The 25,448-nt window shown below is 48.1% G+C and overlaps 1 protein-coding gene across 4 annotated transcripts in view; it reads left to right on the top strand.

The window, feature by feature from the left end:
* ASTN2 (astrotactin 2) overlaps positions 1 to 25,448 on the top strand; it is a 300,670-nt gene that overhangs the window by 255,984 nt on the left and 19,238 nt on the right. For all 4 annotated transcript variants that reach the window (XM_086857798.1, XM_086857799.1, XM_086857801.1 and 1 more), the window contains exon 20: positions 15,940 to 16,081. In XM_086857798.1, the coding sequence (XP_086713924.1) occupies positions 15,940 to 16,081 (142 nt within the window). The remainder of the gene's footprint in view (positions 1 to 15,939; positions 16,082 to 25,448) is intronic.

Below are 25,448 nucleotides of genomic sequence, written 5' to 3'. Positions count from 1 at the left end.
GCATAGCCCAAATTCCAGGCCAGCAATGTCTTGATGCCTGCGGTGTCTCATGAAAGCAGAGGACTTGCAGCCCTCTGTCTGCCCCATGAATGGTTGGTTGGGGTTTTGTTTTTTTTCTTTTCTTCCTTTTCTTCTTTTTTTTTTATTTTTTTTTCCTCCCCAAGGGCATGCCGCCACCCTATCCGGGCAGGGATTTTGTAACCGCCGGCATATCTGGGAGGTATGTGTGGAATCTTCCAAGTGCTTGGTCAGTCCTCTGTGGTTTCCTCTGAGCAACTGCCCACCCTGCCAGCTCCCACCACCCCTTCCCAAGCCCCCTGACATGCAACCGGTTGCGCCACTCGTGCCAGAGTTTCACATGACAGTTGTCTCCTCTGGATTTCTCTCTGTTCCTTCCTCCTGGCACGTTTCCTGATGCTGGTGAAGGAGCAGAGGGTAAGAGCCTTGAACACTGAAACTGCCTTGAAGACCACAGAGCAGACACAAATAAAGAACAAGCTCTTACTTAGCAAGTGTCCCAATTTAACGAGTACCCACTCAGTACTAGGTGGCACCAAGAATTAAGTGAGGGAAGTGGGATATTCCAGCAGATGAATTTCTAACTTCTTGCTCTGAGGTGTTGTTCCATCAGTATTTAATCTTGTGATTTTTTTATTTTTCTGAGCACCTATTTCTGGGAGAGGGAACTCTAGTGATTCCCATTCAGGGAAGGGAGAGTTGAAGCACAGAACCCTGGAGAGAAGAGTTGGCTTGAGTGTTGCTCTTTGACTGGGCTTTCCCAGTGCTCATGGGGTGCTGAGCTCTGACCCTGTGCCAGCTCTCATGGGGCAATGTCCACGTGGCTCTGCAGCTGTGGTTTTGGTCTCAAAGTCTAAGTGGGTGGCACATGGGCCAGTGGGATGGCATCTGATGGTCCTCCAGTCCCCTGCCACAGGCAGGGACACCTTCCACTGTCCCAGGTTGCCCCAAGCCCCATCCAGCCTGGACTTGGACACTTCCAGGGATACAGGGGCAGCCACAGCTTCTCTGAGCAACCTCTGACAGGTTGGTTAGGTTTCTCAGTGGGGCAGAATGCACTGGGTGTTTATTTTCCCCAGGTTGTGGGGCAGGAAGAGGGGATCTGCTCTCCTCTCTGCCTCCTCTCTCAATGCCCTTGTCTCAAAGCACTCAGCCCTGAGCAGTGTTCAGCTTTTCTCTTCCCTGCCCAGCACATCCTCGTGCAGATGCTCACTGTCCCCATCTCTTCCCTGGAAGCCAGCCACTGTCCTGTCACCCATCCCTGCAAGCTGCACAGGGACAGCCACATGCACAGGGTGATGTGTTCCCACCAGACAACCTGAGACTTTCGTTAGTTAATCTGCCTTTCCTCCCCTCCTTCTCTTCTATTTCCATCCCCAGAGCATGGCAGAAAGCACTGGTGGCTGTAGGATGGTTTGCACAGGCAGGGTGACATCAGCTCCTTTTCTCTGGGATAGTGCTTTACAGCCATGTTTTTAGGGCCTGTTTTCGTTAAAAGTAGCTTTTGAAAATGGTTAAATAATAATTTGCTAAATCAGGCCCTGAGGTGCTCAGTTTAACAAGTTGTTATTTATTTTTTATAAGGAATACATGCAAAAGGAATGGAAAATGGCCAGGTTGTAGCAGGCTGGATGTTAATTCCAGTTCAGTGTCACCACCATCTTTGTGGTCATGGTTTAGTCATGTTCTCCTTTGCATATTAATTAAACTGATGGGTCAGTAAGTGTTATAAGTACAGACTTGGATACTGTTTGTTTTTTTGCTTCTGCAGTGCTGCTTTTGCAACATTTGTTTAGTTTTCATTCAATGCATAAAATATGGAGGGAACAAAAAGCTCATGCACATTGTATCGTGTAATTAGACGAGTAACCAGATGTTAATTAATATATGAATATCGTTTTTATTTCCAATCATCTGGCTGTGGTTTGAGCAAACCTATGTCCCCCAGCTGTTGCTACACGAGACAGCCAGAGCGAAAACAGAGCTCGAGTTCAGCTGCTGTGTTCCCAGAGCACAAAGCATTACCCCAGCTGAAAGAGGAGATGCTCTGGGGATGTGCTGTCCCCAGACGTGACACAGCAGTGTGACATTCTCCTGCTATCCAGTGGAGGGCAACAGGGGACATGCTCCCAGCTGTCTCCTCCAGCCTGTTTGGGCACCCAGGGATGCCCTGGGCTGTCCTCTTGGACACCTCAGTCCAGTGGGATTTCATCTCCTGAAGAGAGGTGGTTTAAACTCCAGCTATGTGTCTCATGGATGAGTCGCTGGAACCTTCCAAAATTCAGCCCTGAGCAGCCCTGTCTCCACATTTGGTCCTGCTTTGAAGAGGTTGGACTGGAGATTCTGTGATTTTCTGGCGAGGCAGGTAGTGGGCCACCACATTCAGCCTTTTGCTGTCAAAGGATTTGATTCTTCCTAATTTCACCTGGAAGATCCTTTTAAAGACATCCAAGAACTTCTTTTCTGTTTCTCCAGTTCCCATGTGGTTTTTCTGAGACCAGCCAGTGCATCCAGGTATTCCACTTTCTCCTCCTTTGTTTCTGTCTGGAGAAGTTCCTGCTAACAAAAGAAGTATTTTATGATCATCTTTAACCTAATTTTCATTTTTAAATATTAAAATTCATTCAATTTCATTGCCATAGCCCTCAAGTTATTTTAATTTCTTTTGACTGATCTTCTGGTGCCCTAATAATGCATCACTTCATCAGTGCTAAAACCACTGCTGTATTTCCAGTGAGAAATAAGATTGATTACAGGGCTGATCATTGAGGAGCTCTGCTAGTGATGACTCAGTTCCCATCACTCTCTTCTCAGCATCGCCTGTTTTCAGCTGTCCATACTCAGTCCCTTACCTGCTGTATAATGCTGCTAATTCCCATCTTTTCAAGCTTACCAAATAATTACCTGTGTCACATCACAGTGCCTCTGGATACCCAGATAAATTAGATTGTACCATAGTTCTCCTGTCTAGGGAATGAACTCTCTCACTGAAGAAATGCATCAGGCTTATCTTCCACAATTTACTAAACCTGGGCTTGCGATTTATTCTCCTTGTCTTCATCTCATTAAAAGGAAAAAAAAAAAAAAAAAGAAAAAAGAGGGCTGTATAATGGCATCATTTTCTCTCTCAAAGCAACACCTATGCCTTGAATATCAGCAAGGAAGCCTGGGTTATGCAGCCTCTTTGCCCATCATGTGTCCATGGAAGCATTGACTTTCTCCAGCCATCTCATCTCCTGCTAAGCCCAGATGAAAGCCTGTGACTCTCTCAGAATTATCTGCAAACTCCCTGACACTCTTTCACTTTTCTGCTTTTCCTTCCCTCCTTTCTCCCTCCCTTTCTTCCTCCCAGTAGCTGGAACAAGGAGAATAACAGTGGAATCACCCACATTGCTGTGGTCTGAGCAGGTTTCTCTCATATTATGTCTAAATAAATATTAATGAGAAAAATGGAATAAGAGCTCATTGACAAATTTGGCAAATATTTGGCAAATATTTGCCTCTGCCTTCCCTTTCCAGCCACCTGGCTCCCACAGGAAAGTTTTGCCTTTTCTCAGGCCAGCACGTTCAGGAAATAAACACTTGGTTTATTTTCTTGGGGAGAAGAAGAGGAGGAAAATGAAAATAGCATTGTGGGGCCTGAAGCCCACCCCTCACATTTTGGGTGTCTGGAAACAGCTGCTACCTTGCACTGTGGATTTTGTGAATGCCTTCCAGTGATGAGCTATCACAGGAGTGGCCAGGATGGCCTTGAATGGTGCCCATGAGCCCACCTTGATGACCTGGAGTGCTTTTCCAGACCCATGGAGGATCTGTTATATCTAAAAAGCTCCTAGAATTAAGAGACTGAGTCTTCAAGCTGATCACTGCACTTGAAAAATTGAAATAGCAGTAATAGGCTGAGGGAATGAAGAGAAGGAGAAACAAGGATGTAACGGTGCCTGCTCAGTGGCACTCGCTTCTCTGGCCCAGTTGACAAGGTGGGGACTGCTCAAAGCTTGGATTCAATGATCTGGGAAGTCTTTTCCAAGCCTAGTGATTCCATGATTCTGTGATGCTTGCCTGGCACCTGGCCAAGGCTGCATGGCATCCCAGCTCCTGCAGCTCCTCCAGCCCAGCCTTGGCTGCTCCCTGCCCTGGTGTTCACTCCAGGTGCTTGCTGGGCAAAAATTGTTCCTGGGATACCATGTGGTGGCATCCTTCAGTCTTCTGAGGATGGAGCAGTGCATCCCACTGTTCTCTTAACCAGCCTGACTAATCATTTATTACCAAGGAGGTTGCAGGAATCTAGGATGGAAACTACTCCCCAGATCACCGAACTCACATCTCAGCACCCCAGGCTGTTTTTAAGGCACAGCACATGCTGGGGAGAGGTGACCTGCTGCTGGGAGGCTCCAGGGGTGGGACCAAGGCTGATTTATCCATGTGTGTCAGTGGTTCTGTGTATATACGTGTATGTGTATAAAAAGTGCATGTGTGTCTGTGTGTGTGTGTATTTTACTATGTTAAGCCATAAACTGTATGGGTTAGGTATGAATTAGAACCTTATAAAATGTGTTTACTCATTCTGTGTAACTCAAAGCAGGGATTAAACAGTAGGAAAAACTGACCAGGAGAATTTTCCAAGCAGAAAAAGTTTTACAGCTCTCATTGTGAAGTGCAGAGGGAGGACTTTTTTTTTTTATCCCTCTTTTTTTTTGTGTTTAGGGTTGTTTTTTTTTTTCAGAGCAAGTATTTTCTGTTTGAATTTTTATGGTTATTAGATAAAAGGAGGGTGAGGGTGGCAGCTGAAGATGAAGGGGGAATGGAGGAATAGCAGGAGAGCATTCTGGCAGTCAGAATTCCCCCTGGGCACCTGAGCCCCATATCCTCCTCTCCATCTCTTGTGACAATGTACTTTCTATGCCAGTGGCATCCAAGAGGGCCTCCCCATGGCATGCTGTGCTCCCAAATAGGTCCTGCTTTTCTCATCTCCTTGAAGGCATCTTTTATAGGGAAAACAGAGTCACATAATGCTGCTAAAGGGAATGGGTGTGGGAAAGGAGCAGTGGAAGCAGAGGCAACAGGGAGATGAGGCTCTCAGTGAGTGAGCACCTCAGAAAGGGGGAGAAGAGAGAGAGGAGCAGGAAATAGTATTGGATTGAAGTCTTACAGATTGTTTGCTCTCCTTGGCATGAAGAAAGTCTGGACAAAGCACACAGCGAATAATCTCACCATTATCAAGTGAATCATCCTAGGTCAGCTGAGTGATGTTTGATAAAGAGCATGGTGTCTTGCAACATGGAACCATTTAATTTATTATTTCCTTCTCTTCTTTGATACAACTTTGGTTCTGCACCCTCTGTTTGGTCTCTTCTACCTTGTAGCTCTTGCTGCCTTAGTGAATCATCCCTGCCTGCAGGACCGGTGATCCTTGCATAGTTAACAGAGCCTGACTCATTCTCCTCTACATGTTATTTCCACAGAAGGTTGGGTTTGGGTTGTTGGGGTTTGGGTTAGGATTTTTTTTTTTTTTCCATTTCACTTTATGAACATTTTCCAGGGGACTGGGGAAAGGGAGAGGAAAAGAGAGACCTGAGAGGGTTCATTGTTTGGGTAATTTTCCCTACTGCTAAATGTCAACATCCTACGCTTGATGCTTCAGATATGGAGTAGCAGGGCTTCTATTTCAGGCTTTGCATGGATGGGAGAGACTCACCTTATCTCTCTAGCATGGCCCAAGTGATGTTTGGGCTCTATTTAGGGATTTGAAGAAAAGAGGGAAGTGATAACCTCACTGTATGAGCTCTGGGTTGGGTACCTGGCCCTGGCTTCCCTCATCAGCTCAGATCCTGGAACAGCCCTGGAATCCATTTACCACTTGGCTTAATCCTGCTCTGTTCATTCTGGAAATCTGTCTTTTGTCATCTGAGTGGTCAGATGTTGCACAGTTGCTGGTGATGACACATCTCCAGCGAACCATCCTAGGGGGGTCCTGGGGGTGGGAAGTGTGCCCAGACACCTCACTTTGCCAAGGACATTTAGGAGTCAAAGGGCTGTTCCCACCACGAAGTGCCTTTGGTGAGATGGGCTCCCAGGGCACATCATCCATTAGATCTGACTACCAACATCTCCCCTGCCCTGTGGATGACAGGATTGATTTGCTGTGGTTTCTGGGATGACTTTAAATTGGGAGCAGAAGGCGTTGCCAATGCCAGCATCCTGCTGTGTGCCAGTGGCAGGTGTCCTCAGTGCCTGCAGTTTGCACACTTGTAAGAAAAGATTAATAGTCCTTTGGGGATGAAAATCACTTATTAATGGAAAGAGCTGGATTGGGACTCTGGTTATAGACTCAGATTTGCCTTTTCCCTGCTATATTGGCGAAGTAGTTTCTCTGCACTGCTGCTCCTTTGCCTGCAGCCATGCGACACAGGTGTGTCACAACAGAGCTCGTGTCTTGGCTGAGGGCTGTAAACGACGCTGTCAGGGGTATTCAAGGCCTCTGTGGAGTCCTCACACGTCAGACACCTCATTGGCACAAGTTTGGTCCTCAAGATCACCTCAGTTTAAGAAATCAGGGATTATATTCTGTCCTTGTGAGCAGAGGGTTTGTGCAGTGGGGTGAGAGATCCTGTCTTGCCCTGCAGTCTTAGTGGAACAGATGGAGGGATTGCTAAGATGACGATGGGTGCTGAGGTAGACTCCTCACAAACAAGAGATTCCCAACTCTTTCCTCGTTTCTTGAGCCTTCTAATGGGTGAAAAGTGCGAAGAAAAACATTAACTCCATTTCTGGAAAATCAGTGAGTGAATGATTCATGACCTGTGCTGAGAAAGCTGCTGTGAGGGTCCTTCAGTAATTCAGGTAATTCCTTGCTCAAGAACTGATGTCAACTCTTGCATGTTAGTCCTGACCAAGTGGGTCTTTTCTAGCTTCTGAGCTGGGTCAGATAATTGCTTATTTTTTTTCAGTTTTATCTTGGTATCACCTTTGGCTTCTCTTGTTATGCCTGCTTGGATAAGTGGAGGGTTATGGGAAGAGGCACAGCCAAATGAGAGGCTTTCTCCTCTGAGTCTGAGGTAACAACGTATCTACAAAAATATTTAGAACTCGCTGTGTTTGCACAAGTTTTAACCTTGGTTCTGCAAGCATGTACATTAGTTTATCTGGCACATGAGTGTAATGGAACAACTCACAGGAGTAAAGCTAAACATGTGTAAATGTTTGCAAGATATGGGTCAATAATTCTTTGGAAATCATAGCAAACCAAGCCTCTATTTTCTTACACAGTGCTGTTCTCTAGTCCGCCTCAGACAAGTGATCAAGAATATCTGTAATAATCATTATGGTGTCATTGTTCCAAGGAGCTCACAGCCAGGATGCAGAAACTCAACAAGTGTAAATTGTTATTGTTCCATTGACTTCAAGGGAGCTACAGGAGATTTTATGAGCTGAGGATCTTCCCCCCCCATTCTCAAATGTCCAGAGCTGCAGAGTAGAGCCAAATGAGAGGTCTGCTTCCATGCAGGTTCCTCCATGAGGACCAATTTTTTAAGTCTTGGTTGGATAGCAGCCTGCAGGTTTGGCTGCACTTGGGTTTGCTGAGTGCTTCAGAATGTGCTGGTCCAAAGTCTTATCACTAATTCATCAGCATCTCTGCACATGACCTCTACTTAGAATAAATGGGACCAAAAGTTTTTAGATATTTGAAATATTTAAATAAGACTTTCTTTAAATTTGTTGCCATTACAGGTAGTGGTTTGGTCTACTTTCCAGGACAGGGCTGTGAAGTGTAAGAAGGGGCTGGGAACAGGGTCAGGCAGCAGTGGCAATATAAAAGCCCCAAAATTTCACTTTGCCAATAAGTGCAAGGAGATATGAAGCACACACCAGGAGATATGAAGAACAGACCATAGGTTTACATGAATTTTATTTGACAAATCACCTGGGATAATTATGGTTTTAACAATTAATTTCACACTGAGTTTCATTCTTGGAATTGTTCCTTTTCCTTCCTGTGGTCTGGTATTTCAATATTCGTGGCCTTTCTTTAGGAAGCTTCCCAGGATTTGTCCTCAGACATAGCTCATGGTGAAATGAATCTGAACTCCTCTTCAGATTTAGCCATCTGAATCCCAGCAGAAAAGGGAACCTTCCAGCCCTCTGGACTGGTGGAGCTCAGGCCCTTGGTGCAGTGTTTACATCTGAAATTTTTGGATAGTAGCTCTTTCCCCCAGGAACTACAAGAGTGCCCTAGTGCACTTAAGGAGAGTGAGATTATGATTCAGGTTTTGTTGCCATCTCTGCAGTGTCTGACACATGGGTTTGTGCTGGAGAAGAGTGGCTCTGGGGCTAGAGCAGGGCTGGTGGTGAATGTAAGGCTCCATGAAGTCCTTGGATCTGCTACAGGCCTTGGGGACCACCAAAAGGTCTGGACCGTTGGTCCATTGTTAAAAATCTCTAATTTAAAAGATGCTAAATATGGAAAGAAAGCAAAAATGAGGATGGGAATGAGATCTGTGGTGATGAGAGTGAGAACTCTGTGGTGATGGACAAAATCTTCTGCCAGACAAGAAGGATCTGAGGACGAAGCTCTGCTTCGTCCCTGCACAACTCCCAGTTCAAATGGGTTCCCACATTGCCTTGAAATAATGTAACTATTTTAACATGCTGCAGAGCCCAAGACAAGCTCCAGGGAATAGAGACATTCACTTGGACTCTCCACCGTGCTAATGTGAATACGTGGCTTTGAGATTGGAGCTGGCTCATGCCTGGATGTCTCCGAGCGTAGCAGAGTCAGCTCGTGTCTGACTGGGGCTGACCCTTAGCAACCTAGTGAACCTTGAGAAATCCTGGAGGGCTCACAGCACAGAATGAAATGCTTTAATTCTCCCACTCCTCCAGCAGCACACTGCCTTGGGGATGTGCTTTTACATGAATAAAAGCATTTTTTCTGAGGTCTTAGATATTGACTGTGAAAGACCTGTGATAAGCAGTCTGTGAAGAGCTCAGATGAAGGAGCAGGGAGCCCTATTGATGACCCTGAGAGAAGAATACTCATGATTAACCTTGTGCATCGTAGAACATTGCAGCTCATGCTAATTAAGACCATTTCCATCTTTTTGACTGGCCCTCTTGATGAGAACAGCTCATCTTTCTGTTCCACGTGGTGATTCCATGCAAGTTCCAGCCCTGAAGAGCACCAGCGAAGGTATTGAAGTGAATTCCGTGACACTGGAATGTAACTTTTGCTCTTAGCTCAACTAAAGCCTTGCTCCTTAAATGTAGCCATCTACAAATGCTGTCTTCTATCAGCAGAAGACCTGGTGAAGGAAACCTAGAGGAGATGGAGAGCCAGAGGAAAGCTCTTCATCATTATTAATACATCTGGTAGCATACACACATAGGAAGCAAATTCCTCCAAAATTCACAACTTCAAAAAGGTGAAGCTGCTCAGGGAACTGCGATTTGCACCTTTGTATAAGTTGGGAAGTGAAGCACAAGCTGTGCCCAAAGTTGCAGCCTAATCACTGGCTTTTCTGCCTCAGCCTAGACAACCTGTGCACAGCCAGAGGGATTCCTGATGGATGTGTCTTTGAGAAAAGCCATGACAAAGAAATTATTTCTGAGGCTGCAGGGTTTTGGGGAGTGGTATTTAGGCTCCCATCTAACATGAGAGGCTGGCGTGCATGGATGCTCCCAGAATGTGGGCAGAAAATTTTTAGTAATAACTAGGCCTTTTTATTTCCTTTATAATCTGGCAAGCCATGTAGGGAAGGAGGTTTTGACATCATTCCACCAGGATCAGTAGGGATGGTTTGCTTTTAATGATCTAGGCAGTGAGACAGACCATCTGCTGATGTAAATCGGAACAGCTCCGTCGCCTGAAGTTATGTTACACTAATTTAAATCAGCCCATCATTTCCAAGACAAACCAACCACCTTTCATTGCCTTCCCCCACTGGGTGCCAGATCCAAAGCACATTAAACCCAGGTACAACCTCATGGTGGAGGAACCACCCTGCAAACCTGTGCTCCACATCCACTCATCCAAAAACCCAGTCCAAGCCTTCTGCTCACAGCCCTCCTCTGACCCTCCCCTCCTTGGAGGGAAAACCCCAGGAGAAGAGATGGGTGAGGCAAGGACCCCCAAAAGGTGATAGACCTGGAGGGCCGAGTATGCCATTTGTTTCATTTCAGGAACCAAAACCTGGCAAGGGGAAGTGGAGTAAGGTCTCTTTTTCCATCTGCTGCCTGGCATTGCTCTGGAGGTCACTGCTGGGGACGGAGGTCCTCGCTGGGCCCCATCTGCCTTCTCTTGGCTCCCTCATTTATGCCCACTTGGGCCTCTGACATTCTACTCTGTTTTTCTTTCCTTGAAAATGGATCGGGAATTGGGAGCCGCTGCGCAGGAACGCGCCTGTTCCCCATTACAGCTCCACCGGGGCTGTAACACGATCGTGCCTGCTCCATACCCACACAGATATTTATTTATCCATACAGCCTTTCTCCTTGTTTTCATTAAGTTAGGCAGAAAAGGTTAATCTTTCTTCTGCTAAAGCTTCAAAACCAACCAAACTAAATAAAATATGATTTCTTTCATTTCTTTTTTTAAAGGACACTCTCTCTCTCTTTTTTTTCTTCCCCCTTAAGTACCAGAATGAGGTCACAGTCAGAGATGCCACAAGAGTAAATTGAAAACAGGTTAAAAAAAAGCAAAGGGGAGAAAGACAGGGAGAGAAAACCACAATCAGGGGAAAGCGCCTGTAACGTTGCAGGGTTGGTTTCATCCAACCCAGTAAAGAAGCTGTCAAGACAGAGACATTGGTGCCTTCCTTCTTTCCCCTTTGTGCTCTTTCTAGGAATCTTGAAGGTGAATGGCAGCAGGGAGGTCTTCTCTCATCTTAATTTCCACTTTGGTTTGCAGCGCCTGGGTTTTCTCCCTGCTGCTCTTGGCACTGGGACATGGGCTGAAGGTGTGGGAACGCCTGCGAGGGTCCCAGAGCTTCCTTTTGCTCCTCGAGCCTCCTGGAGGCTCCTGGCCTCACTCTCTTGTTTAGTCTGGTTGAACTCAGCGCCGAAGCTCGCCTTGTCCTCGGTGGGATGGTTGATAGGTGATTCATCCAGCCTGCTGTCCGCAACTGCTGGGCGCTGGCACGGCCGCAGTGGAAGGACTGAGGCAGACTGAGGCTCTTGGATGCTGTGTGTGAGCAGTCTGAGCCTGCTCCCAGCCATTTTCATTCCTCAGCCCCCATTCCTGCCCGTCTGAGCCTCCTGCCATGAGAAATGTGCTCTCTGGAGAGCACTCTGCCAGCTCAGCCCTGCAGACAAGCAGCTGAGCCGGGGATCTCCTCCTCCTCCTCCTCCAGAGGTGGAATTGAGCTCCTGGGTGGTTATCCCAGAGTGCCACCAGTGGGATGACCCCTGCCTATGCCTGCTGTGGCCAGGAGAAGTCTGCAAAGCTTCCCAGAATGGGAACCCATCTGCAAGCTCCAAGTTTGCTGTTATTTTCCTCTGTTTTAAGGAGAGCTACACCACCAGTGTCAGTGTAAAAGATGCTTAGAAAACCAAAAAGAGGAGATTTGCCAAACACCACAGCCATGCCTGTGGATCAGGACAAGACAGTACCACTGAGGAGAGAAGGGAAATACCGCCTGGGAGGAGCTGCCTCTTCCTGACAATTATAGGTAGAGCAGAGTAAGATTTTCAAAAGCTGCCTGGGAAGTGGATGATTTGGGGCAGATCAGCCCTGGGAAGGCATGGAAATGAGGGAGTCTTGCAAAAGACTTGCAAGTTTGCAAAGACTTGCAAAAGTCTTGCAAGGTTATTAACTCCGTGCACTTGGGAGTGTCAGCATCCCATTGCTGAGCACAACTGCCCCATAATTTGTAATCAGTGAGCAGCAAGTGACATTTTTTGCTTTGTGCACGGCATTTTCCACTGTGATATTGAGCTCTGCTCTGGGTTTTTTACTACTGAGAAGTGAACACAGGTGAGGCATCCTCAGAGGAGCCAGTTATTTGTCCTTGATATCTGTAACAGCTTATTGCTTTATTTAGTGTGACATCAATTATTTATTACTATTAATGAAGGACACAGATGTCTGTCTGGTCAATAAAATATCTCCTACTCCACAGAGATGATCTACTTAGCTATCATTTACTCTGCAGAGAACCTTTGGATTCTTTCTGAAATTTAATAACACGAGCAAAGATACTTAGGCAATCTAGAAGGTTTGTGCTTCAGGGCTGCTTTGGGAGGCTGAAATCCTTCTTTATATTTGCTGGCGGGATGTGTGAGAACACAAGTCCAGATGGGAAAAAGAAGCCCCTTTGCTTTCCATCACAAGCTACTTATCCATGTAATCCCTTTTATAAAGTGATCAAACTCCTTCCTAAAAGATGGTTTAGTTATTTGCCCTTTGCAGGAGTAGACCAACCATTTATCCATGTCCAATTTAATTCCTCTTGCCATTACTGCCCATTAACCTAAGTATTCCTTTTCCATTTGAGTGCCTGCCCTGTTGATGTATTTACAGTCGTGTGTCTCTATTTGGCTTTTTTTCCCAGCTTTTATTGGTAAATTTGGGCTTTTTGTTTTTTCCCTGCGAAATCTTTTCTCCTGCTTTTCCTGTGCCTTGGTCTTGAGCACAGTTGAGGATAACTGTGCACTTAGTTCTCACGTGGCCTCACACAGTTGGGTCAATGCTCTCCTGCTGCTACATGATCCCAGAATCACTTTTTCTTGGTAGGGCAACATTATTGATCAGCCAAATGGCCCAAGTGTCCAAATCCAGGTCAGACAGGGCTTGGAGAAACCTGGTCTAGTGGAAGGTCCCTGCCTGTGGTTAGAGGTGAGGTGAAAGGAGATGACCTTTCTTGACCCTTCCAATCCAAAGCATTGTCTGATTTATGATAACTCTCTCACCATTCCACCAAAAGCAGCTGTTGCTTTAGCTTTATTCCACTGACAAGGTCCCAGTCTAAATCTAGGGAATAACTTGTTTTCTGCTCCTAAAGAAGGCTTAAGAAATTTAATTTCAGCTGCTCTCAGAGCACTGAGGACTGAACAGCCTCTGCCTTTTCTTTTGTGAGATGAACAAATGCAGTCCCCATGTGCTCTGCTTTGCCCAAAGCACGGAATAGCAGCTCCCTGTGCTGACTGACAGCTCTGGGTAGCTGGTTTGTCCCCAAGGTGTCCCTTCCCTGTCTTTGCTCCGTGGTCTGTGCAGCCTGGCACCACCAGTGATCTCACTGCTGCTTGTACAGGTACAGAAGAATTCCCAGCCTTGGGGCTGAGGTTCCAGCATCTTTGTTAGCAAAACAGCACATCTCTTTTGCTGTTTTCATTATAACCCCTTTGCTTTGCAGAACCAACAAGAGGGGAGGGTTCCCCAGAGGTTCAGAATTGAGCAAAAAACACCCTCTTGCTTTGTGTATTTTATTGCAAAGGTTTTGGCTCAATCCAAGTGGAGACGCCATTGGCAGACTCTGCAACCTTCATTTCCTCCCATGCAGGGGGACAGAAATGCACTCTAGTGCCTGGGCAGGTCTGATCCATGGCAAACCAGACCACTGTGGGTAGCAGCTGCTGCTGTGTGCCAGGGCAGTGCTGCCTGCCAACTTGTTCCCTCAAAACTATTCAGAAAGACCATGGAAGATGAGATTTCAGACTTTAGTGCATGCCCTAGAGAAAGTTAGCTGTGCAATTTTAAATGTAGAATGGTCTGTGTTGGAAAGGACCTGAAAGATCATCTCATTCCAACCACCCTGCCATGGGCCTGTCCTGCCCTTCCACTAGACCAGGTTGCTCCAAGCCCCATCCAACCTGGCCTTAATACATTCATTGATTCAGTGGTTGCACATGACATTTTCCCTCTCATTTCCAGTCTCCTGCAAGTCTGGTTCCACCCTCTCCCTGTCTCAGCCCATCCCATCTCTTGTGCTCTCTGGCACAGATGTCCTGGCTGATACTCCTACCTGGGGATTGTCCAGTCCAAATCTCCCCTTGGCCTCACCCAGCTCTCACTGCAATCTCTGCCCAGCTCTTTTCTTTCCTAGCCCTCATCAGCTGCTTAGGAGAAGGTGTGAGATCCCACAGCATCCATCCATGGGATGATCTGTCCCCCCTTCTCCCCCCAAGCTTTTTCCTGGTCAGAAGGGAAGTTGCTTGAGGCTGGAAGAACCTTAAAGCCCCTTGCTCTACTTCAACAACGCATTCTGGTCCTCCTTCTTTCTTGGTGATTTTTAAGTCATGGCAGAGTCTGTTCTCAATGACTCCTGGTGACAGGGAGTTCCCCAATCCAGCCCAACGTCGTAGGAAAAGGGATGGAAATGAAGATTGGAAATGAGTAATAGGGTTTGTTTGTTTGCTTAAACCATAAACCCAGAGCTGAGGGACTTGTTGAAGGCTGGGCAGCGCTCGTGACTTCCAGGCAGGGATTTTCCTGCTGCCAACCCAAGCTGCCTGTTGAGTTATCTTGGGATTTGGGACAGACCTGAATCCAGGAGCTGGGTTGAGCTACAGAGACCGGTGACAGAGCTGCCTGAAAAAGTTTGGAAAGAACAAGTCGTGCTGGGAGCATTAAAATGAATAATTAAGGCTTGGATTCCTTCGGGGAGGAAAAGAATTTATTGCTGCTCTTTTCTCTAGCCAAGGGGGACATTTGTTACTGAGTTGTGTATTTTGAGACAAGACACAAATGTGGTTTAGGGGGCTGGGGGTGAGGGGATTTTTTTCTTTTACCTGGATAATTCAGCTTCACAGTGGGATGTTCTGGACTGGTTATACCACTATTCTTTAGTGTCTGTATCAAGAACCTGGACTGGTGCTTGGTTTCAGTACTCCTCAGTCACTTTTGCCTTTAGAAAAACAAAGTGCTGAGAATTCTTCTCCTCCCTCTGCTGCGATATCTTGACATTTCCACATGCACAAGGTACCTGGCATAGCAATCTGGGCCCAGCTTGGCTTACACCAGCATAACTATCACCTCCAGCAGCCCTTGCTCCAATCACTGGGAATAAGGCACAGCCTGGACAGCTGCTCTGTCTTATTTTCCTCCATGGTACCTCAGGCTTTCAGTTACACCAGTGTGAAATGGGAATTAAATGCAATGAGCTCTAACCAATAGACAGGCTGCCCACTGCGAGGAGACAGGTTGCACAGCAGTGGACAGTCATGCCCAAAAACCTTAATAAATGGAGCGTTTTCAGTTTCAGCTGGGTCATGATCTAAGTGTTTAATAGGCTTTATAAACCAGAAGACCAAAAGAAAGGTTTTTCAGTATTTTTAATTAGTGTTTTTTTTTCTTTGAATGCTTATAAATAAATGTTCTTCAGCACAACTGAAGGAGCTCCAGTCAGAGCTCCAGGACCTGGCAGAGAGCAGATGAAAGGGAATGCAAAGCTACTGGCAGTCATTGAATTAAAAAAATAAACAAAGAAAAAATAAAAAATATCATATTGAGAGCAATTCCACCCATCACTAAAAATGTCTTTTTCACTGTTTGTCCAACATAGCAGAAACACCTTTTGCTGTGGCAGGTAATTTTTTGGAAAGGCCATGCCCTTTTTGAGAGCTGGACATGCAGCAAGGGCAGGAGATCCCTGTTTAGCCAGGCTTCCAGATCTTCTGTAGCCCACCTGTGGATTGTGTTTCTGTCTGCAGTGTCTGCAGTGAGGCCACACGTCCCCTCTGTGCTGTGATTGCAGCTTCCCAAGCAGGGACAGCCCTGGCCCCCATTCCTGCAAAGGGTCCCTGCTACAGCTGATGTGTGTTTCCTGCTGCCTTTAGGTGACATTCTCCAAACAGACTTGGGACATTCTGCAGCCACAGCCAGCTCGAGTTTGTTGATTGTGTGTTCCTACGGTGATTTTTAAGTGGTCAGCAGTAATTCTACACCTGTATTGATGCTCTGGTCTCGCTCCTCTCTTTGCTCTGCAGGAGAATCCTTGAGCTTTGCGGATGATTTGCTCTCTGGCCTCGCAACCTCCTGTGTGGCAGCGGGTCGGAGCCACGGAGATGTCCCTGAAACCAGCCTCTACTCAGTCATTTTCAAGTGCCTGGAACCAGATGGTCTGTACAAGTAAGGAGAGATGTGGGGAGCTGCTGGGAGCAAGGAGGGATCTCCAATGCTGTTTCTGAATTGTTGTTGACCTCTTTGGTCAGCACAGTGTTACACCAGACACAGGGAAAATGTTCAGACTCTTCCTGTTACATGAAATGGAAATGGTGAAATGGGAAACCAGTGTCTGCCAGTGCAGTGCTGGAGGCACTGGGAGTCAGTGGGATCGTCCAGGATAACACCTACTTTCAGTATTCTGGGTTTCCAGGTCCATGCCTGGTGGACAGGGCTGTCTCTCATGGATGAACTGAGCTGATGTGAGCAGATTGCCAAGTGCCTGGTGGGATGAAATAGATGTCAAAAGTGTGACAGGTGTTTATAAGTTGCTGTTTCTCTTAGCAGGACATACTTCAGATCATGGAGACACCAAATCCTTCTGTCCACCACCCACTTACTGTGAACACTTCACTCTTCTGAGATACTTTTTGGGGGTTGAATTTTCTGTTTGAACCTTGTGGATTAGTTAGTTTCCAGAGCAAAGGGATAATGTCAAGATCTGAATTTTAATTTCTCCCTTAGTATCATTTGGACAGGGTCTGGGCTTTCCAGCCTGGCTCATTAGCCAGGGCATCCTCTGTCTTGAAAGGGATGTCAGGAGTCAGATCAGTAAGAGAGGAAAAATAGAGCAAAGAGGCAAGGAGACAGAGGAGAGACAGAGTAAGCAAGAGAGAAACACCCAGGGCTTAATGTCAGAGTGACTGCAATAATTAAAACACATTTTGTAGTGAGTAATGAAACTTTTTATGGGACCACAAAAGCATTTAAAGTGAGAGCTGGCAAATAGTCTGTCAGCGAGAACTTTTTAAGACCTTGATTAATACTTTCCCTCCACTGCCTCCCAGTTAAGTATGTTGACAGCCTCCAAAGCCTTTATTGCACATCCCTGGAGCAAGGCTGTCTCCAGGAGTGGGCTCCAAGTGATACCTCTTGCCATTTAATGATATCAGACATTTTCTTGTTAAATATCTATAATGCATAAATATAATTATTTATATCTCTGGGAGCTGGGCTGCTCTGAAAATCCAGGGAGAGGCTGGAGCAACCGCAGAGCTTGCTAACAACCCAACGCCCATAAAACTGGCCCGTTGTGAGCTCTCAGCTCCCGCCTGCCAGGGGCACTGGGAGAGGGAAGAGCCACTGGTTTTGATGGAGGCTGCTGCCGCGGTGAGCACATGGAGCTGGGAGCCAGCAGGTCTGGCTCTTGGGCAGCCTGGGCTGCCAAGTCATCTTCCCCATCTGCCAGGCAGGGGTAATTGCACTCACCCGTTGCTTTAGGGGCTCTGTGATCTAATTTCTGGTGTCTGCAAGGGCTGGGAGAGCCTTGGGTGGAAGGCAGAGGGCTTTGTCCAGGGTTTTGTCATCCCTGTGGTCAAAGCCAGGCTTCTGCTTCCCTGCCCCAAGGCACATTGCCATGGAGGTGGTCAGCAGAGTTGGCAATGCCCTGTGTCCTGGGGCTGGCTCCTGCTCTGTGGGTGCCCCTGGGCAAGGGACAGCAGCTTTTGTGGGGAGCCACAGCTGCAGGCAGCCAGCAGGCAGCAGTGCCCTGGCACCAGGGAGCTCTGGAGCTTGTCCTGTGTGGGGACAGGCCCCAGGGTGACACACAGTTCTGGCTCTGCCCCACAGCTAATGCTCATAGAGGTGCCCACAGCACACATGGACGGGCACATGTTTGTTTGGGCACCTCTGGGGCACAGACCCACATTCCTGGGCATCCAAAAAAATGACATGTGGGCACACCACAGCACCCCCTCCTCTCTGGCTGCTGCTGCCTGCTCCAGCATGGGCTGACAACCCCCTGCTTCACCTTGGCATGAGCTGCCATGGGTCCTGTCTGCCCAACACACACACACCTTCTCCAACCTGGGCCCTGCCCAGCATGTTTTCTGAGCATTCTCAGATACACAGGCACTCCCATGAAATATCCCTCTGCTCAGATGTCCACACGGTTGCAACACAGCGTGAGGAAAGCCAGAGCAGTGAAATGTGAGGCTAACGCTGCTCTGCGCCCGCACAGACAGAACAACAACACAAACACGGGCACGGGGTCATTTCTTAAATTGAATTTCTTCTGCTTGTTTCATTTGTTTCTGTGGAAAAATAGCTATCTATAATAGCTCTGGGCTGGGTATAATCCTGATTATAGCCACTCGCAGGGCCCTGTGCTGTTTTCTAGGCTGGAGGTAAGCACACGGTCTGTAATATCAGAGCTCTTCAAAAACAAATTACTTGCTTCTGTGGTAGTCTGAGGGTATCACATAACCTTAGCAAGGGGACTGGGAGATCATGGAAGTCTCTTCTGCCCTGTAAATGTGTTAAACATTCTGTCCCTTTTCTTCTGTAGTACCTACAGCAATTACCCTCTGCTGTGGACCATTCATTTGGAGTACGACCAGCCTGAGATCAAAGCTGGGCTGGAGTATGAAAACAAACCCAAAAAATGTTCAACAAGCAAACAAATAAACAAAGTCTGATTGATTCCTTTGCTTTTGAGACTTCTGTAATTCCAAAACATAAATGAACAAAAGGAGAACTAATTTCTTTGTCCTTTGCAGTCTCAGTCTGATGAAAATATGTTGCCTCTCAGCCCTTTTCTTCCCCTTGCCTTTAACACATTGGGGTTAAGATGCCAATCCCTGCATAGAGGGTTTTCCAGGGAAATTAGATCATGTCAACAAAGACACATGCTCCAAAGGCTCGTGTACACGTGTGTACACCACACACGGGTGCCCAGCCATGGAGATCCATGCTGCTTTCATGGAATGTACTCCCATGGGCCTACACAAGGATACTGAGGATGGTCCTTGAAGACTTTGGAGTTTTGTTGAGGTTCTTAAAAAGTACAAATTTTATATTCTTGTGAAATGGAGAAGAGATTGCTTCCCCTGCCCGAGGTCAGCTTGACCAGAGCTGTCTGTCAAGCTTTATCCCAGGTGGATCTGAAAGAGGATGAGGTGAGGAGGGCAGAGGAAGAGAAGTTTGATGTGTTTATGAAGTGCTCACCTTGCATGGAGCAGCCAGCCTGGACAGCAGCCAGTGCCACTCAGATGGATGGTTTGGGAGCCTTGGGAGCACCAGACTTTGACAGGCAGCTTGTGATGAACCAAAACCAAAACAACAGTGAGGAGAAAGGGCTCTGGATTGCCTCAGAGATCAAACTCAGCTTGGAGGACTGAACATCCCACAAACCCATCCAATCTCTTCACTGAGGAGGCAGGAGCTTCCCCATGGCACCCCACAGCCTCCCCGAGCCTTCAGCCCAGCTCATCCATCTCAGCTCTCACCCTGTTGCTCAGGGAGTGCCTGGGGATGCCTCATGGCTGAGCTGTACCTGCTTGGCTACCAGAAGGCAGCCTTGCCAGCCCAGCACGCTCCCTTCAGGTTCCTGGGGAGACACCAAGTATCCCCCAGCCAAAGAGGGAAATTCTGGAAAGGGAAATGAAAGCCCCCTCCAGCTCCTCAATGGAGCTGCAGTACAAACACACCAACCTCTTCCCCGCGCCACAGATACTATAATTATAGATTAGATTAAATCCCAATGTTTCACTTTATTTACATTCCTGACCTAGCCTATTCATTTCCAGTGTTTGTGCCAAGAATCAGCACAAAATTTACTGGAAATAATATGGAAGTCATCAGGATTCCTTCCAGAGCCTTTCCTTGGAGTGTGCTTATATGCCGTGAAGAAGTCTTGACTTTACATTCCCTTTGCTGGCTCAGATGGGGTTTCCCCAGGGTGATCATGAACCAGTCCAAAGGCTCTGGGAGAGCACGTTCCAGGGGGTGTTGGAAAGGTGGAAACCTCTTCCTAGGGGTTGAAGATTCAGGGCTGCTGTTGGAGGGAAGGGGATTTAGTCAGAGCTCAGAATGACAACACGAGGCTCTCATCTGCAGCCAGGACCCACCACCATGTCCTGCCCAGGCAGTGTCACTCTGTAGGACCTGCAGGCTCAGCTTGGGATAACATGGAACATCCCTTTTTTCGGTGAGCTCAGGGAAAAAGGCAGAGGTGTGGAGCAGGGAGAACCCATCAGAGCACGGAGAGGCAGCGGCTGCAATCCCACAGGCTGAATGTGCTGGAGGAGCTGGCCCGGAGCAAGGCTGATTAATGCAGAGTGACCTCTGCCGTGTGCAGAGCTGGGATAAAAAGTGGAATGGAAAAGCCTTGGTGCTCAAGAGTGTGTTAATGCTGGCAGCAGTCCCCTGCTCCTTATATGATGCTAATTGTTGTTGTTGGTCTTTGGTCAGGAAGACACGTGAATGAGCGCTGGAGCAATCGGAGACAGATCCCAAATAGCTCAGTGGCATGGGTTAAAACACATCTGTTATAGCCCTTGGCTGGGTCCCCTGTGTGCACAGGAGCTGTGCTGCTTCACTGAATCCACCTCTCCCATTCCACGAGCTCTCCAGCTTCCCAAAGCCAAGCAGAGTATGGCTGTAGTTTCTCCTCAGACATTCCTGGCTTGCGGAAGCTCAAACAAGGCGAGTCAGGAGCTGAACAAGTGTTTGCTAAATCCTAGGCCTGTAGTCCAAATGCAGGCTCATTCTTTCTCAGCATTTTGGGGTTCTGGCAGAGCCAGGCTGCCCAAATGCTGGCTCAGGTGTGTGGTTGTTTTTGCTGAAGTGAGTCCAGCACGGAACCCTCTGGGCTCACCTGGGCTGTGTGTGGCTCGCAGGGGGATCGGCCCCATGGAAGATGGTCTGTACAGGGAGGTCAGGGCTCAGCAGAAGGGTGTCATCTCTCTGTGCTGATTTTTGGAGGTGGGTTGGGCTCCTGCTGAGGTTCCAGCATCAGGAGGATACATGTCTAAAAACCACAGAGACATTCATGGTTTTTTCATGGCATGTCAAATCTGGGGCCTCTTCCCAACTTCACCACTTACTTTGCTGAGTGATTTAAGGACATAATTTTGTCTCACTTCCATTATCACCTGCTTACCTGTCCCCTTTAAAAACTCAGGTTTTAATCTCTCTCGTGCTGTCTTTGTGTCCAGCCTGGCCTGGATGGCTCTGACCAAGGCTTCCAGGTGCTGCTGCACTGTTGCTACCCTGACTATTTGCCATCACCCTTCTAAAAGTTGTGTTTGTATCTGAATCTTCCTTCTGATCTGTCTCTGCCACCAGCACTTAACCACCTGGGACAGATCAGGAAATGCCTTTCTCTGACCTCAGTAGAACCTTCCTCTTTAGTATCTGCCAAGTTTATGGGTATCTCACACCTTTTTGCTGAAAGACCAGGTTTTCCTTCCCAAATTCTCATATGAGCTTCTTCTCATACCTCATGCCACAGAGAGCAACAGAACAGCTTTTGCTTCCTTCCATGGTTGTCTCCTCTCTGCCCCTTTCTCAGGACAATCAGATTGAAACAACATTATTGGTTTTGTCCTTAAAAACTGCCAGCACCTAAATCCCAAACCTGCCTGGGTCCAGACCCATTCACATTGTCCCTCTGGAGGTGGCTGGAGGAAGGCTGGCAGTGATGTAGTGAGGAAAAGGAAGGAGGAGAGGAGGCATGGAGGGTTTTTTTATGGGATATTGCATCTGGGGGAGTGTGCCAATATAGGATTCTTCCTGGGAAATGGCAATGGGGTGGAGAAGAAGATTTTGGCCTCTTTGCCTGCTGGTAGACAAACGGATCATTACAATTCTACCTTTTTCCCATCAGCAATCCTGTATCACCAACCCCTTTTAGTCACAGACTTGGAGAGTGTTCTTATTCCTGACTGTGTAGAAACCTAATGCCGCTACACGTCCAAGTCTTATCTCATGGGCTAATGGGAGAGGGAGTGCAAGAGCTGTGATATAAATATCAACACGGGCGTTGCTGGCTTTGATTTGCTCTGAGCCAGCCAAACCTGCATTGTGCTACTGCCTTGGAGCAGTTTGTTTTGTTCATCAGGTCTCCATGGTGCAGAGCATCGTCCTGAAGGCTGGAAAGCTGAGGGCCATGTTGGTTTGATTCTTACAACACGGTTTGAACACATTTCCCTTCCAGGACACAAGCAACAAAGGACACACCCTGCTTTTTTTTTATCTTGTAGGGAAGAAGGGAGTGAGAAGGGCAATGTTGGCCATATCCTAGCAAAGGAAACTGGAAGGGAGAGGTGTGACATGCCTGTAGCTCATCAGTGATCTAGAGCTGAGCAGCTCATTGCTCCTGGTCACCTCACACACACACACTTGCTTCCCTCACCAGGAATGAGATAAATTTGATTATACAGCAATATGGTTTCTGTTATGAGAAGGGGAAAAAAAATACCCTGGCTTTCACTAAAAACCTTTGGAGCCAAAGCTTATGTCATGATGTAAAAGTTTCTTAAAAAAAAAAAGGTCTGTGGGATGCTGGTTGTTCAAGGAGTGCTGGATGGAGGGGTCAGTGGGGTTCTGTTTTCACTGGATGAAGTTTGGTGTGGAGGCACTGCCCTGGCAGGATGGGTGTGAAGGGAGCTCAAAGCTGGGTCACAGGGATGTGTTTGTCCGAACACCTGGGCAGTGAGCTGGGCTTGGGCACATCTTGCCACAGCTCTGAGCTCTCATGCCCCTGGACCAGGGTCTGTTGCTTGTCTTCCATCTTTTCTCCTCTTGATTTCTACCAGGGAAGATTTCTGCAGCAGCAGCCTGAGCAAGGTCTGGAGTGTGCAAGTTTTCTCCTTCCCTCCGAGCATCTCTCACTGCCCTGCAGCTACAGGAGTGGCCTCAGCTCCCAATCTCATTGCACAACCCCAAAGAGAGGGCCCTGCCACAGGGCTGGGATACTTTCATGTTTTCCTTCCCTCTGGTTTGCAGCATTGCAACATCCCAGTCTTCCAGCCTTCCTGGGCAGGGTCTGTGGGGATGTGTCCTGCATACAGGAGGCTTTGCACACCCCAGTTTCTCACATGGGGCAGAGGATGCTGGGGAGGGCTGGTTGGTCTCCAGAAGACCCACCCCAGACTGCTGAGGGAGCCTCTCACACAAAGCAACTGAAACCAAAATACTCCTTCAGTGTTTTGACACATCACTGCTGATGTAAGGGGAAGGATTTCAAGCCATTTCAGCTGCCACAAATTGTACTCTTGGCCCTACATGGCTTTCTTTGCCCCTTGTGTCACTCCCCTCTGGGTCTGGGGTGTGTATTAGGTTGGTGGATGTCTTGTGGCGTTGCATCCCCGCAGGTGTTGTCCTCCTGAGGGCACGGAGGTGTGTGGATGAGGACCAGGGTGCGTTTCTGTCCATGCTCGTTATAGCTTTGGACCTGGGGCTGGGGCATCTCGCTTTGTTGAGGTCTCACAGCAGGTACCTTATAGCCCCATAAACACACCAATCACCCCATAACCATTACTGCACAGCTCACAGGTAAAATCATGTCCAGATCCTGATGTAAGCAGCCTCTGGGTGTTTGGGTGAATTTGGAGGTGTTTGGTGGAGCAGTGTGGGATCATGCAGCTGCTTAGACCCACACTGGCAGGTGAAGCAAACTGATAAACTCAGGGCTTTCCACGTTGCTGCAGCCTTGAGCAGGCAGGGAACAGGATGTCCCAAACACTGCTGAAGCCCAGCAAGGTGCTGCACCTGGAGTGCCCCATGGCATTGCCCCTTGCACCTCCCTCCCCAGGCAGCAGCTTGCAGTGACCCCTCTGGCTTTTCTACTTCCTATCCAAACCCTCACTGCTCCAGCAGAGCTACCCCACAGCATGAAGCCCACCCTATAGAATGAAGCCCACCCCATAGAATGAAGCCCACCCCACAGAATGAAGCCCATGGAATGAAGCCCATGTTATGAAGCCCACCCCACAACATGAAGCCCATGGAATGAAGCCCACCCCACAGCATTGAGGCCACCTACATCACCCCACACACAGCTCCTGAGCTCTTCCAGGCCACCTCCAGCTCTGGGCTCTGTCCCTGCCTCGTACCTGCTGCCCTGCCACAAGCGAAATTGTTTTCCAAGTGGAAACATGAGTTGAAGGATTAACTCCACAAGGGCCTTTCCGTGCAATGCACCGGGATTAAATATTTATGTTGGCAAAAAGCATGTAATGGGCAGCTCCAGATCAGAGATAATGAAATTGAGGTGTGTGGAGAAAGCAGGGGGAGGCAGGGGGCCTGCAGGAGCAGACGGGAGAGGGACCCTAGTGGATTGTAGTATGCGTGCCTGGGCGATTACTTTTGGTTTTATTAATACCCCACCTGTTTGTGGGGGGACCCCAGCCCCATCGCTGGGAGCTCTGCAGCGCACAGGGGAGTGCAGGAATCAGCCATTCCCATTCCTTGTGTGCACACCAGCGTCAGGCAGGAGAAATTGTCACCACAGTGGCTTTCACTTAGCGCCAACTGAAGTGAGGGGGGGCAGGCACTGTCCTGGAGGAGGTGCCTGGGTGGGGAGCAGGGGTGAGACACCCTCTCTGTGTCATCTGCAAATGATGCACAATCCTAAATCATTAATAGCAGTGATACAGGATCCCTGGCTCTTCCAGACCACTGCAGTCAAGGTTATTTACCGGTGACTGTATCGTATCAGGCAGCAATGTGGTTTGGATTAGAAGGAGGGATCCTGATCAGGTCAGGAGAAGGCTCATGGCAGCAACCACAGCATGAGCAGGAAGGTCCATGAGAGACTCCGTGGTGGATGTTCGGGAGGAGCCCTGCCAGGATGGGCTGCAGGGGAGCACAAGGAGCGTGGCAAAGGAGAGGTGATGCGGGAGGGAAGACCCTCCTCTGCTGCAGGAGGAAAACAAGGGGTGCATGCAATGGCAAAAGCTGCTGCTCTTTCTCAACTCATTATTTTTATGAGACAACAACATCTCCCTCTTTCCACCCAACAAGAAATATCGCGGAAGGCGGCACAAGGGGGGTGGGAGTCCCGCGCGGGGCCGTGGGACCCTGGCCAGTCTCGGGGCCTCCAGGGAGGTATGAAACAAGGCATGAATGGAGTGTTGGGAGAGAATGGAAATCCACTGGCTCCCAGGCCGGCTCTCCTGCGGGGGGTCCCTTGCTCACGATGACAGCGCTGCCTCTCATAAACACGCATTTCCTCATCCCCATTTGTTTCTCTCTCTTGTGCAATCTCTTGTACCAGACGGGAATGGGAGTGAGTCCCACTGGTACGTGAATGTGTTACAAAAAACCTTCCCACCCTGCCACCAACGAAGTACTGAGAAAGTACAACAGGGTTTAGAAGGAAAAAAAAAAAAAAAGAGAAAGAAAAGAAAGATGGGGCAGCTGGATGGATTTGCTACTGGCCATGACTTATTGTTCTGAGTGTAAACTCAAGGGCACGGCTGTGCTGCTAGTCTGCAGCATCAACCAGCACTCAGAAGCCCCACTGCACTCAGTGCTCTGCATCCCTCTG

The sequence above is a fragment of the Cyanistes caeruleus genome, chromosome 20 (genome assembly GCF_971803275.1).
Source record: "Cyanistes caeruleus chromosome 20, bCyaCae1.hap1.1, whole genome shotgun sequence".
In the NCBI taxonomy this organism is placed as follows: domain Eukaryota; kingdom Metazoa; phylum Chordata; class Aves; order Passeriformes; family Paridae; genus Cyanistes; species Cyanistes caeruleus.
The sequence above is the reverse complement of the archived record's forward strand: the minus strand, read 5'-3'. Positions and strand labels throughout refer to the sequence as shown.